The 12721-nt window shown below is 43.8% G+C and overlaps 1 protein-coding gene across 1 annotated transcript; it reads left to right on the forward strand.

Moving 5' to 3' along the window:
• Positions 1–3596: 3596 nt before the first annotated feature.
• On the forward strand, positions 3597–10211 carry LOC119268393 (ATP-dependent zinc metalloprotease FTSH 9, chloroplastic/mitochondrial-like). Its single transcript, XM_037550011.1, has 17 exons — positions 3597–4186; positions 4772–4925; positions 5368–5457; positions 5554–5642; positions 6125–6248; positions 6428–6547; positions 6704–6754; positions 6985–7046; positions 7383–7440; positions 7673–7798; positions 7872–7952; positions 8101–8230; positions 8548–8696; positions 8837–9118; positions 9192–9281; positions 9493–9546; positions 9632–10211. The coding sequence occupies exons 1-17, from the start codon at positions 3693–3695 to the stop codon at positions 9770–9772; spliced, it is 2295 nt and encodes a 764-aa protein (XP_037405908.1). The 5' UTR covers positions 3597–3692; the 3' UTR covers positions 9773–10211.
• Positions 10212–12721: the final 2510 nt, after the last annotated feature.

Below are 12721 nucleotides of genomic sequence, written 5' to 3' on the forward strand. Positions count from 1 at the left end.
ATTTTTTACTGAATAAATAAAAGTACTGGAACGAAGATCCACTAGACGGGACCCACCTGCTACCCACAAGGCCACAGGGCACGCCTACCCCCAGGGCATGCTCTAATGTCTTGTGGGGCCCACGAGGCTCCGTCTGACCTAATCCCAAGCCTGTAAATTATGTCTTCCCGAGAAATAAATAGAAGAAGTTTCATCGCGTTTTACGATATGGAGCCGCCACCACCTCCTATTCTTCATCAGGAGGGTTGTTCTGGAGTCCGTCAGGGGCTCCGGAAAGGGGGATTTGTCACCGTCGTCATCATCAACCCTTCTTCACCAACAATTCCATGATGCTCATCACCGGGAGTTAGTAATTCCTTCATAGGCTTGCTAGACGGTGATGAGATTGGATGATATTGATCATGTAATCAAGTCAATTTGTTAGGGCTTGATCCCTAATATCCATTATGTTCTAAGATGGATGTTGCTATGACTTTGCTATGCTCAATGCTCGTCGCTACGACCCGAGTGTCATGATTCAGATCTGAACCCTCTATGCTATCATCAATATATTTGAGTTCTTGATCCAATTTGCTAGTTGTATGCACTTGTTATTGTTCGTAACTGTAGACCCCAAAGTGACAATAATTGGGATACTCTCCGGGGATGACTACAATTCGAGTAGTTCATGTATTCATCGTGTGTTAATGCTTTGATCTGGTTCTCTATTAAAAGGAGGCATTAATATCCCTTAAATTTCCTTATCGACCCCGCTGCCACGGGAGGGTAGCACAAAAGTTGGCATGCAAGTTCTTATTATAAACATGTATGATTGTATACAAAATACATGCCTATATTGAATTGATGAACTAGAGCTATTGTGTATCGCTTTAGGTTGTGACTGTTACATGATGAATGCCATCCATACAAATATCAATCACTGATCCAATGCCTACGCTTTGCTCATATTGTCTTTGCTAAGTTACCACTGTTGTTGCTGTTGTTACAATCACTACAAAACTGCCACTGTTACTGTCACTGTTATCGTTACTCTTGCTATTGTTACTGCTACTATCAAACTGTCATACTACTATGCTACTAAACACTTTGATGCTGAGAATTAACTTTCCAGGAATGGTTGAATTGACAACTCAACCGCTATGACTCATAAATATTCTCTGGCTACCCTTGTATCGAATCAATAAATTTGGGTGAAATACTACCTCGATTCTGTCGCGATCCTCTATACTTGTGGGTAATTAATGATCAACGTAGTTTCTCCCATGTCGCATGTTTAGCGTGGATTTGGGGTCCGGATATAAGGTACACAGTGGTGGACGCGGACATTTTTTGAGGGTGATCGGTCACTGGGTCCACACACTTTTAGGGCGCCAGATTTGCTCTGTCCGGCTCTAGGTGCTCTTAGGGTGTGGATCTCATTCATTCATTTCTTTAAAGCATCTACAGTCGGACGCCTCAAACTCGCCTGAAACACTCGGGCGGATGGCTCGGTCACTGAGCAGTCGCAAAAAGTCGACCCAGACGGGCGCCTCAAACGCCTGGGATGACCAACACCCCTCATATCAAGACCAAATATGAGATGGATATGGGGGCGCTCAGACGCGTCCGCCACATCAGACTGACGCTGGGATCCCACATGAAAATAGTCTAAAACCCGATGGTCTGAAACTCGTCTCCTCCGTCCGACCCATGTCACCGCGTGGCACCACTCCGGCATGCTGTGTAGTGCCTAGACCATCTGTTTAAGCCGACCGCCGACACCAAAAACCCACCCCTCCATATTTTCCTCCTCCCTCCGTCGTCGCCGCCGTTTTCCACTCCCCGTTCGCTACCACTAGCAGCCATGCCCCCACGCCACCGGATGAGGAGCTACCCATTTCTAACGCCGGAGCGCCGGCTGCAGCTCCTTGAGCAGATCCGGGCAAGGCGCGAAGCCCGGATCGCCGCGGGGCTACCTCTGGATGTAGTGGACCCGGAGGAGGAGTTGGAGGAGGAGGAGGATGTGGGGGACGCTAGAGACGCAGATATGCAGGCAAAGCAACAAGTAAGGAGGGGGAGGAAGAGTTGGAGCCCTTCTATGCGCCCGTCCACCCGTCGCCCGTCGCCGACGTCATGGACATCTCCGACGACGAAGATAGCTAGGGTAGCACGTTGTATGTAGTACATAGGATTTCTTTTGCATGCTTTGTATGGATCTAAGTTTTTTAGGGTAACTGCTGCTTTATTTAATTAAAACATGCCTGAGATCTCCTCAGAGACCACCGAAAGAATGAAACCTGGAAGCACCATAAGCCAAACGTTACACAGTTCATCTTCTACTCCTACTTTCGCTAACTTGTGAGCGGCAGAATTCACAGAACGACCAACCCAAGATACTTTCCCCTCATCAAAGAAGCGAAACATCTCTTTGATCTCCTCCACTCTTGGCCCCATGGGAGCCAAGTTCTTCTCTCTTTCCTGTAGCATCACCGCCACCGATTTGTTGTCCTTCTCTAGACGCAGTTTTCTCATGTTGATCTCAGCGGCCAGCTCCAAGCTCTTTTGCATGCGAGGATCTCCACTCTCCCCAGCTCTGTTTCATGGCGGTAGACATGGCAAGCCGCCGCTCAAAAATCACCGGAGTGGCCTCGCAGAATAACTCGTGCACCACCTTTGTCGCCAGGCTTGGACACTGCCCCATCCGCATTACCTTTGATCCATCCTTCCTTCGGTGGTGTTCACTTGAATGTTTCTTTCGTCTTGACGACCGAAGCCTCCTTCTTGTGAACAACGAGCCACTCCGCCATGTACGCACACACAGATGTCATTATTTCATGTGACAATGCTATTTTCTTACCATCTTTCGCCTCGTTCCTTGCCAACCACAATCCGTAGCAAGCCTGAATCATCGTTGCCCTCTCATCATCCCTTGCTTCCGCGAACCATCCTAACATCCATGAGGACAGTGCACTCAAGGAGTCGATATGACACAGTGGGGCCGCCACCGCAACTCCTTTCTTCGAGCGCAAGAGCTTCCAAAACAAGGCTAAGTGTGGGCATGTCTAAAATCTGTGAAGAAGCGTCTCTTCTCTTCCACATGCTGCACAAAACACCCTTACCTTGATATGACGACGATGGAGCTCAGATGCAAAGTAGCAAATTTGAGGCGTTACCTGTTACTGTCCGCGGACTCATTCGGTCGCGTATGCGGGCGTTTGAGAGATCGGATTGACGGAGTCCGGCCGAAGATGATCTTATGTGTCTTTTTTACTATTGCATTGCATGTGTGCTTTCTGTATGCGTGCATGAGATAGAGAATCCGGTCCCTTGCTTGAACGTGAGTGCCAAGGCGAGCTCAAATCCAGCACCGACCCCGAGCCCACGAGGCCATGGAGCAGAGTCCCATCGACGACATCGTCCTTTAAGCTGAGCCGTCCGTCCACGTCGCTCGTCTCCGAACCAACGGTTGGCGTGAATGCTGCCAACGACCGAACCGCCTCTGTGTGCTCGCTGGCGATAAGGCTACTCCTCGTGTCCACTAGAATCGAAACGGAGCCCACCGAGAAGTGAAAAAGGAAAAAACACAAACAGAAAACGCTCCCAGGGAAACCCCCTCCCTCCCTCCCCCTCCTCCCCTCTCCTGCAAGTCACGACTCACGCGTCTCCCACCTCGCCGGCGCCGGCCGCCTCACTCCGCCTTCGCCGCCGCCGCCATGAGCGCCCTCCAGGCCTCCCTCCTCCTCCGCCCTCTCCCCTCGCCCCTGCCCCCTCGCCGCCGGCCGCCACCAGCCCCCGCGTCCGTCTCCTTCCCTCGCTCCTGCTACCACCGCCGCCCCCCGCTCCCCCTCCGCGCATTGGCCGCCGACGGACCCCAGCCTCCCCCCTCTCCGTCCCCCGAGCCTCCCGCGGCGGCTGCGGCGGCGGCCGCTCCGGAGGCGGAGGTCGACACGGGCCCCGCTGCCCAGGACGGGAAGGAGGAGCTCGAGGACCTGGTGGATAAGGCTAGGGTTTGGGCCGTGGCTTTCGCGGCCCCGGTGGTCGAGGCGGCCAAGAGGTTTTTCGACTGGGTGGTGTCTGGCGATTGGATGAGCTGGTGGCCGTTCTGGCGCCCCGACCGACGCCTGCAGCGCTTGATCGATGACGCCGACGCTCACCCCAAGGACCCTGCCAAGCAGAGCGCGCTGCTCCACGAACTCAACAAGTTTAGGTGCGCTCCACGACAACGATTCTTTGATGTTTTCTGACGAGTCAACTCAAATGGGTGCTGCTTTGGAGACATTTGGAAAATGTGTTTCTTGGTGGCTGAGTATCAGGGGATTACTTGCTAATCCATAGGGCTGGACTATTGACTTACCTAATAACAGGTCGCAACCAAGTTTTAAGAAGATATCAATTCTAGCTTTTCTGATGTTGAATGGATTCTGGATCCATGATAAATATGTTTTTTTACCAATTTAGCATTACGCAATCGAGTTCATTAGTCATTCATTAGTTCAAGTTTGCGACCATTACTTTGCACAATCTTAAATCTAGGAAACCGTGAAATTTGTAGCTAAATAGCCAAATTCAGTGGCATTTGGTTTCATGGCACCTAAATAATGCTGTGATTGATACGTGATGTGGAACAATGTACTTTTCCTGCTATCTTTTGATGCTACTGAAATAATTAATTGGAATGGCAGAAACAGGTTACTTGTTCCTTTTGTTTTTCTTTGCACATTGCATTGTGGTCCAGTGTCCTATTTATATAGATTTTAAAGAATGATGTGGTTCTTAAATTCCATCTTGGCAGCCCAGAAGATGTCATCAAAAGAATCGAGCAAAGAAGTCATGCGGTAGATAGCAAGGGGGTTGCAGAGTACCTTCGAGCTCTTATTCTCACCAACGCTATAGCTGATTACCTACCAGATGAGCGGTCTGGGCGTTCAGCAACGCTACCAGCTCTGGTAAGTTTCCTTTGCAAGCCTATCGTGTATGTCAGTCAAGATTTCACATTTTCCTACTCAGTCGATGCAGCTTGAAAACTATCCTGCTTATGAACTTGGTGAGATTGCCGACAATATGGCACTTGATGAAATTCCATTATGTCCTGGTGCTGAAATACTTCATTTTTCTTACTCTTCTTCTGGTTATTCAAGAAAACAATGCATAAATTGAGATACTCGGTTCAATCAACGCTGTTTCAGTTCTTCAGTATATTTCTATCATCTTGAACAACAAAAGCTTAAAGCCTCTATTTTTAATGTACTCCCTCCGATCCATATTTATTATCGCTGATTTTTGCATAAATTTTCCTCCTATCTCGTTTATTTGTATATTGTCATATTTTGAAATATTAGTCACCATGTTGTAACCCACTCTTTGGCTTATATACATTTACGTCAGTAGTTGCAAGAATTGAAGCAACGTGTATCTGGGGAGGACAAGCCTTTCTCGAATCCCGGGATATCTGACAAGCAACCATTACATGTAGTAATGGTAAGTTCGCTCAACCTTCAGAGTATGCCAATATGGGGCAGTTATTGCTTTCACCATATGATCCCAATAATGTTTGCCTATCTGTGCCATCATTAGGTTGATCCTAAAGCTACTGGTAGATCAACTCGGTTTGCTCAAGAGATTTTCTCGACTATCTTGTTCACAGTTGCTGTTGGATTTATGTGGTATGCTCAACCTTCCATAAGTCATGACTCTAATCTCTGGAGCTTTTAAATATGTCATCTATTGGTTCATGTTTATGTCAAGCTTCTATATTTTGTTTTCTTGCTTGTCTTAATGACTCTTTAAGGTTAACTAGGCTGTATTTGCCTTGAAGTTCCTTGCATAGTGCAGCAGAGATTTAAGTTTCATGATTTAAGGTTTCAAACAGGAATTCTGATACCTCTGTTCCTGGTGTTTCAAGTCATGCATTGTTTGTGCCATAGCCGGAGTTGTTATGCCAATAGTTGCTTCCTGTGATAATATGTCTATAGACAGCTTGTTGAAGTCCTGTTATATTTTCTGTTGGACAAACCCATTTCCAGTCCTTATTCGATGGACAACTGTTTGGATTAGTTTTTGGTTTACTTGACAGAGATAAACTCTGTTTAATCTTGAGCATCTTTTTTATGTCAGTTTCTTGTAGTAATCAAACATTTTGTTTCAGGGTAATGGGTGCTGCTGCGCTTCAAAAGTATATTGGTAGCCTAGGTGGAATAGGCGCATCAGGTGTCGGTTCCAGTTCATCATATTCTGCAAAAGAGTTGAATAAGGATATAACGCCTGAGAAGGTGTGATATGATGATGTCTTGTTCCACTGTCAGTTGTGCAAAAATACAATTACTGGGTGCATTTCATGTTTCCTTTTATTGTATATATGCCTCATTGGCTGGGTACAATTGCTCAGTGCGAAAATGAGAGTAAACATATGTATATTCCGCATGATCCCTTTATACTGTTTTATATGCAGAATGTGAAGACATTTAAAGATGTCAAAGGCTGTGATGATGCAAAGAAAGAACTTGAGGAGGTTGTTGAGTATCTAAGGAATCCTATGAAGTTTACTCGCCTCGGTGGAAAGTTACCAAAGGTAATTTGTTCTATATCAATCTGCAAGATACATTTTCAATCTGCTATGTACTTTGCTGTATGGGATATACCAGATATACATCTTTGTAGGGCAATATATATTTTATGGAATACTGGTTCAATAGAACCTTTATATAATTAAAAATGTGTTTTGTAGGGAATACTTTTAACTGGAGCTCCAGGAACTGGGAAAACGCTGCTTGCTAAGGTACAATTTTCCTGGAAGAATAATTTGTTGCTTCATGTATTTTGAACTGAGTAAAGAAACTCATCAGCCCAGCCCTTGCTGTGCTTTGTACTTGTGTTTCTACATTAAAAAAAATATGTTTCTCTGTTTAGCTTTCAAAACCAAGTCTTCTATTATCAGGCGTTTCTAGCTATTTGCTAGTCAGTTCCTTGGTAAATGCATACCTTACTAGAGCTACCTTTGTGATTTAGGCCATTGCTGGGGAAGCTGGTGTGCCGTTCTTTTACCGAGCAGGTTCTGAATTTGAGGAAATGTAAGATCTCTTCTATTAGGATATTGGATTATATTTTCCTTGTATATTTGGTGGCCTTAGAGTGCTAACTGTGAATTTCAAAATTTGCCTATGTGCCGCAATTCGTTGCATGACCTCAGAATTTGACTTTCTGGCATTGTACCATTGCATGTGCTGCAATTTGAGATCATTCTGGATTTATGTCGAAGCACTACTGAGATGATATTTATTAGGCATGGATGAGTCAAGCTAGTGAAGCATTTGTAATTTACTAATGGAACTACCTTAAGTTGTATCCCTATCCCACTTTCATGTCTTCTTGTTTAATCAGAATTTACTGACATTGTATCTTGTCAGGTTTGTTGGTGTTGGTGCTCGTAGGGTGAGATCCTTGTTTCAAGCTGCAAAGAAAAAGGTGCTTTACCCTTCTCTTCCGTTGCCTGAGCTTAGCTCCAGCATTTCCTTCTATAAATTGAGCGCTCTCTGCGCTGTTTTAGCTTACGGGAAATGCTCAATTGTGATTCCCTTTTCATCTCCTCTCAACAGACAAATTGGTGAAGCTTAATTTGTTTTATCAGTGAAAAATGATGTACCTTCGTAATGATAATATCTTTTGTGTGAGTAACTTTTTACTGTTCTTTTTACAGGCACCATGTATTGTTTTCATTGATGAAATAGATGCAGTGGGATCAACTAGAAAACAGTGGGAAGGCCACACAAAGAAAACATTGCATCAACTTCTTGTTGAGATGGATGGTTTTGAACAAAATGAGGTAACATTATCACATAAGTGAACAAAGTGCTGTAGAACTTTGTCTAACCCTAGTTTACAATCGATATGTACAGGGAATAATAGTAATGGCTGCGACAAATTTACCAGACATTCTTGATCCAGCACTTACGAGACCTGGTAGATTTGATAGACATGTAAGTTTTCTTGAGTAGTTTTTTTTATCTTCACAACCATTATCATCAATTCTTTTTTTATATAGAACAGCAATTACATATTGATTTATTGTAATTATTTTTGTATAAATATGTAATTTCATTTAGTTCTGCTGGTATTGGTTACTAGATTGTTGTCCCTAGTCCTGATGTGCGAGGACGCCAAGATATTCTGGAGCTCTATTTGCAAGACAAGCCTGTGGGCAGTGATGTGAATGTCAATGCAATCGCCCGCAGTACCCCTGGCTTTAATGGGGCTGGTGCGTACAACTTTCCTTTGTATTATCTCAGCGAAATGATAATTGTAGCATTACATCATCTAAGCGTGTGGACTATGGGGTGTTTCTAGCGATAGGATAGTGTTTTTTCATCAGCAGCTGGATTCCTATTCTTTTTGCTGCGTCACCATTTTATTAAGTCCTAACTTGTAACACTTATAAATCCATGGCATTCCACGTATTTTCCATTAGAATAAAATAATAAATGTCTTACCTAAGGTGCTATAAAATTTGGCAGCAATATTTGTGCTGTGGTGGTGAGACTCATACCGACTCATCTTTTTTCCTTTTAATGTTAGACCTTGCGAACCTGGTAAACATTGCAGCAATTAAGGCTGCTGTTGAAGGTGCTGACAAGTTGACTGCTTCACAATTGGAGTTTGCCAAAGATCGTATCATCATGGGAACTGAGAGGAAATCAATGTTCATCTCTGATGAATCAAGAAAGGCATGCTTGTTCAAGTTGTTTTTCCTTTTTCTTAAGCACGCTTGAACTAGTAATTGTAGCATCCATGTCTTTGAAAATTTTAAACTGAAGAAGATGTGAATTTCTGCACTAACTAGTTTTGTTATTTTTTGGTTCTTTAGCTTACTGCCTACCATGAAAGTGGGCATGCTATTGTTGCACTCAATACCAAGGGTGCTCATCCCATTCACAAGGCAACTATCCTGCCTCGTGGATCTGCCCTTGGAATGGTTACACAACTTCCCTCACAGGATGAGACTTCTATCAGCAAGAAACAACTCCTGGCACGTCTTGATGTTTGCATGGGCGGAAGGGTTGCTGAAGAGCTTATATTTGGGGAAGAAAATGTTACTACTGGTGCCAGAAATGATCTTCATACTGCAACAGAGCTCGCTCAGTATATGGTGAATATTTCATCCACTTAGATTGTTTATTTTCTTGTTAGATGTATCTAATGTCACTTGACTGGCTGTGTAGGTATCAAACTGTGGGATGAGTAATGCTATTGGTCCTGTGCATGTAAAAGAACGACCAAGTGTTGACATGCAATCAAGAATAGATGCAGAGGTACATTTCCACTGGTCTTATGATTACAAATTCATTTTTTCTAGCATATGACCACTGACCAGTATAAGCTAGCGACCTGTATGATGTGCTTTTGCATAATCTATCGGTATACCGAGCTATTGGCCACATCAGGAACCTCTCTTAAACTCCACTTACCAGAGGGTAGTTACTGTTTCTCTCGCATTTGTCTCATCATCATATGGCCTTGCAGGTGGGCAGACTCCTAAGAGAAGCTTATGAACGGGTGACACATTTACTGAAGAAGGTTTGCTTCTCAACCATGACGCCTTTTGCCAACATATTTATTTTTTTGGTTAACTCAGTGTTGACTGATCCAAGTTTATTTTCAGCATGAGAAGCAATTACATGCTTTAGCGAATGCTCTGCTGGAGCGTGAAACTCTGACGGAAGATGAGATCAACAAAGTAGTTCATCCCTACCAAGAAGAACCACAGCTTCCCTTCCAAGAAGAAGCCTTTGCGCTAACTTAGACATATTACCTTTTGTTGCATCAAGGTGGTAGTTTCCACTGTAAATCCGTGTACAGTAATTGGAAAGTCATTACTCACCATTTTGCGAAGGGGGGTAAACTTGGGTGCATTTCCTTCTCAGCACCATTAGGCTGGCATGCAGGAAATTGAAAGATGAGATTATCGGAGGGTGTTGCATGATTGTGAGCTATTGCCATATCTGTAACGTGGCGAGACTCACCAGAGCCTGCCTTTTACCCAACATGGAGCCCCTGAGCTGAGAAGTGCATCATACTTGGTTTAGATAGGGAAGCGATACAGATGTGACATTTCATATTTTGGATTCTAGATTATTTCTTCTTTTCAATTCTATGCCTCGCCATTGTTTAAAGGAAATCGCACATACAACTGTCTCATTCTATTGCGTCGTAACATGTTACACGGATGTGGTCAATTATTATGTCTGGCATGTTCCGTTTTGGTTTTCTTTTTCAGAAACTTGCTGTTCAAAACTGCAAGTACTGTCTTTTTAGTTTTTACCCCAAGGCAGTTTCATATGTATTGATGTTGTAAAAGGATGTAAGCAAACAAGCTCTGTGATTCGGCAATAGAAAAGGGGGTGCAGGCTTCAGTAACGTGAGGCTGAGTGCCTATGGAAACGGTTTCTACCCTGTCTGCTGTGAGTCGACTAGTCGTTTATATTCAGCCAGGAAGCATTGAAGAGTGGCGAAAAGATTGTAGTGAAGTTCTCCAAAAAATCCAGAGGATACATATGGCCATGTTACAAAACAGAAGGATGTTTATAAAGTGAGAAGTGCATATTTCAACTCTGCATTAATGTCCTAGTTTAATTTAGAGGTAAATACCTGACGGTGGTACAACTTGTGTTGGATGATCAGTTTAGTGCTAAAAGTTGCAAAATACATGTTTTGAGTGCTTGAACTTGTGTGGAAGGGCAAATACGGTGCTATCTTTGGAATTGATTTGCGGACGACTTTTTAGGGTCAGCAAATCTACGACACCCTTATCCTATGTTTGTTGTTCATGTAGGAGTTTGATCCAAGAGTAGTTGAGCATTGATCCTCATCCTATGTTTGTTGTTCATGTAGGGGTTTGATCCAAGGGTAGTTGAGCATTGATCCTCATCCTATGTTTGTTGTTCATGTAGGGGTTTGATCCAAGGGTAGTTGAGCATTGCTAAGCACAGATGAAAAATGTCGGACGTGTAGCATTGCTCTTTCGCGTCCGCCGTTATGTAGGGTGTTTGTGTGTTGCGCCGGCGTGACCGTGGCCCACTGTCAATGGGTGGCAAAGGGATGTCACTGCTAAAAAGACTGCAATTGTTGTAACCCTGATTCCTAAATACCCTCGATTTCCTAGCCCACTTCCTAAATTCCTAACCTTAAGCAGGCGACATCGGTGATGGAAGGGAGCCTGGACGAGTGGATCACGTCGGCCTGTGACCGACAGGGGTGGCATCTCTCTGCTTGATGTCTGATTGCTCTATGGTGAGAGGGGCGACATCGGCGGCTAGAAGGACGGCGAAAAGGAATGGAAGACAACAACCGTCTACTACTAGGGATCGAAGAATAATATGCTTAATCCTCTACCTCTCTCGCTCATATATGCATGGCTACTTAGAACTCAAGAGGAAATATTTGATTTTTGAGAGGAGCTGCCGGAATTCGACTTTGGGCTACTGCAGTACAAGTTCGATGCTCAGTTCAATGGAGTGGAGCGCAAGACAGCGAAGTGCATACACCTCCTTGGCCCTGATCGCAATGTGGCCAAAGACGGGAGTAACAAAGGCAGAAGGTTTTTGGGCTGCCAAATGAGGTATATTAGCATTGTCATTGACCATGCTTGCTTTGTCATTGAGCACATGTACTTCATAATCAAGTAATGTCATGATTAAATGTACAAAAGATGTCAGGGCTTGTAGATATGTGAAGTGGATTGACTGAGAATGGCTTTGTGCATGATAATGTTATTAAATTATTTTCTTTGTTGCTCTTCTTTTTGGCAATCTTTTGTAGTTTTTCGACAATCCCCCCACCTCCATTGCAAGTTTGCAACATGCAAAGTAAGAGGAATAAGCATAAGAGTGGTGTCATAACATGCAAAATAATAATGATGATCAATTTATAGTAAGAAATAGTGATGCAAAATTGACGTATCAATGTGCAAGTGACAATCAACATGTTATTCAAGTTCTTCAAAGTTATGTAAGATCTCCTTATCTTATGATCATCAACATGTCAGTCTACATTGGCCTAAACCAAATCACCATCATCTGACACTTCAAAGCCCCTTTCATTAAAATACTCTTATGTTTCAACTTTTATAATTTCACCCTTTGCCTCTTCCTCACTATTGTCATCCACTTGTTCCTCTATTTTTTCAGTGGCAACATCAGTATCAAATCCTTCACTAAATGACACAAACCTCCTTGTTGTCCTTGATCTCATCCCTAATGGACTTTGAGGTATTTATAATCAGCACACACGTTTTCTTTTCCCTTCCTGTAATTACCTTAGGCAAATCATACGCTCCATCCAACAGGGCATCGTCTTTGGTTAATGTTTGCAGGGTATCACCATGGTCTACAAGGAGTAGCATGTTCTTGTGGTCTATTGTTGCAACAATATGAATCACATGTCAGTAATTTCAGGCCATCAGCAGACTTGCCAGGCTGGCACAAATACACATCATGGTTGGACACTGCTCTGTCATATTCCAATTTGTTGAGAAAATCATTGATCCGTAGGATTCGCCAAGTGTCTCTCTAAAAATTATCAAACCAGTCTACTGTCTCATTTCGGGTAACGTCGGTACCAAGGCAGAATCTTCTCTAACGACATGAGATTTTCTAGCAGAGCAACGACCAACGAGCTTCGCGCAGATGTCCTCTGTAAACAACATAGGTAGTGCATGCATGGGAACACCGCGGTTTCGCGTGTGAGGGAGGGG

Source organism: Triticum dicoccoides, chromosome 3A (genome assembly GCF_002162155.2).
Source record: "Triticum dicoccoides isolate Atlit2015 ecotype Zavitan chromosome 3A, WEW_v2.0, whole genome shotgun sequence".
Taxonomy (NCBI): domain Eukaryota; kingdom Viridiplantae; phylum Streptophyta; class Magnoliopsida; order Poales; family Poaceae; genus Triticum; species Triticum dicoccoides.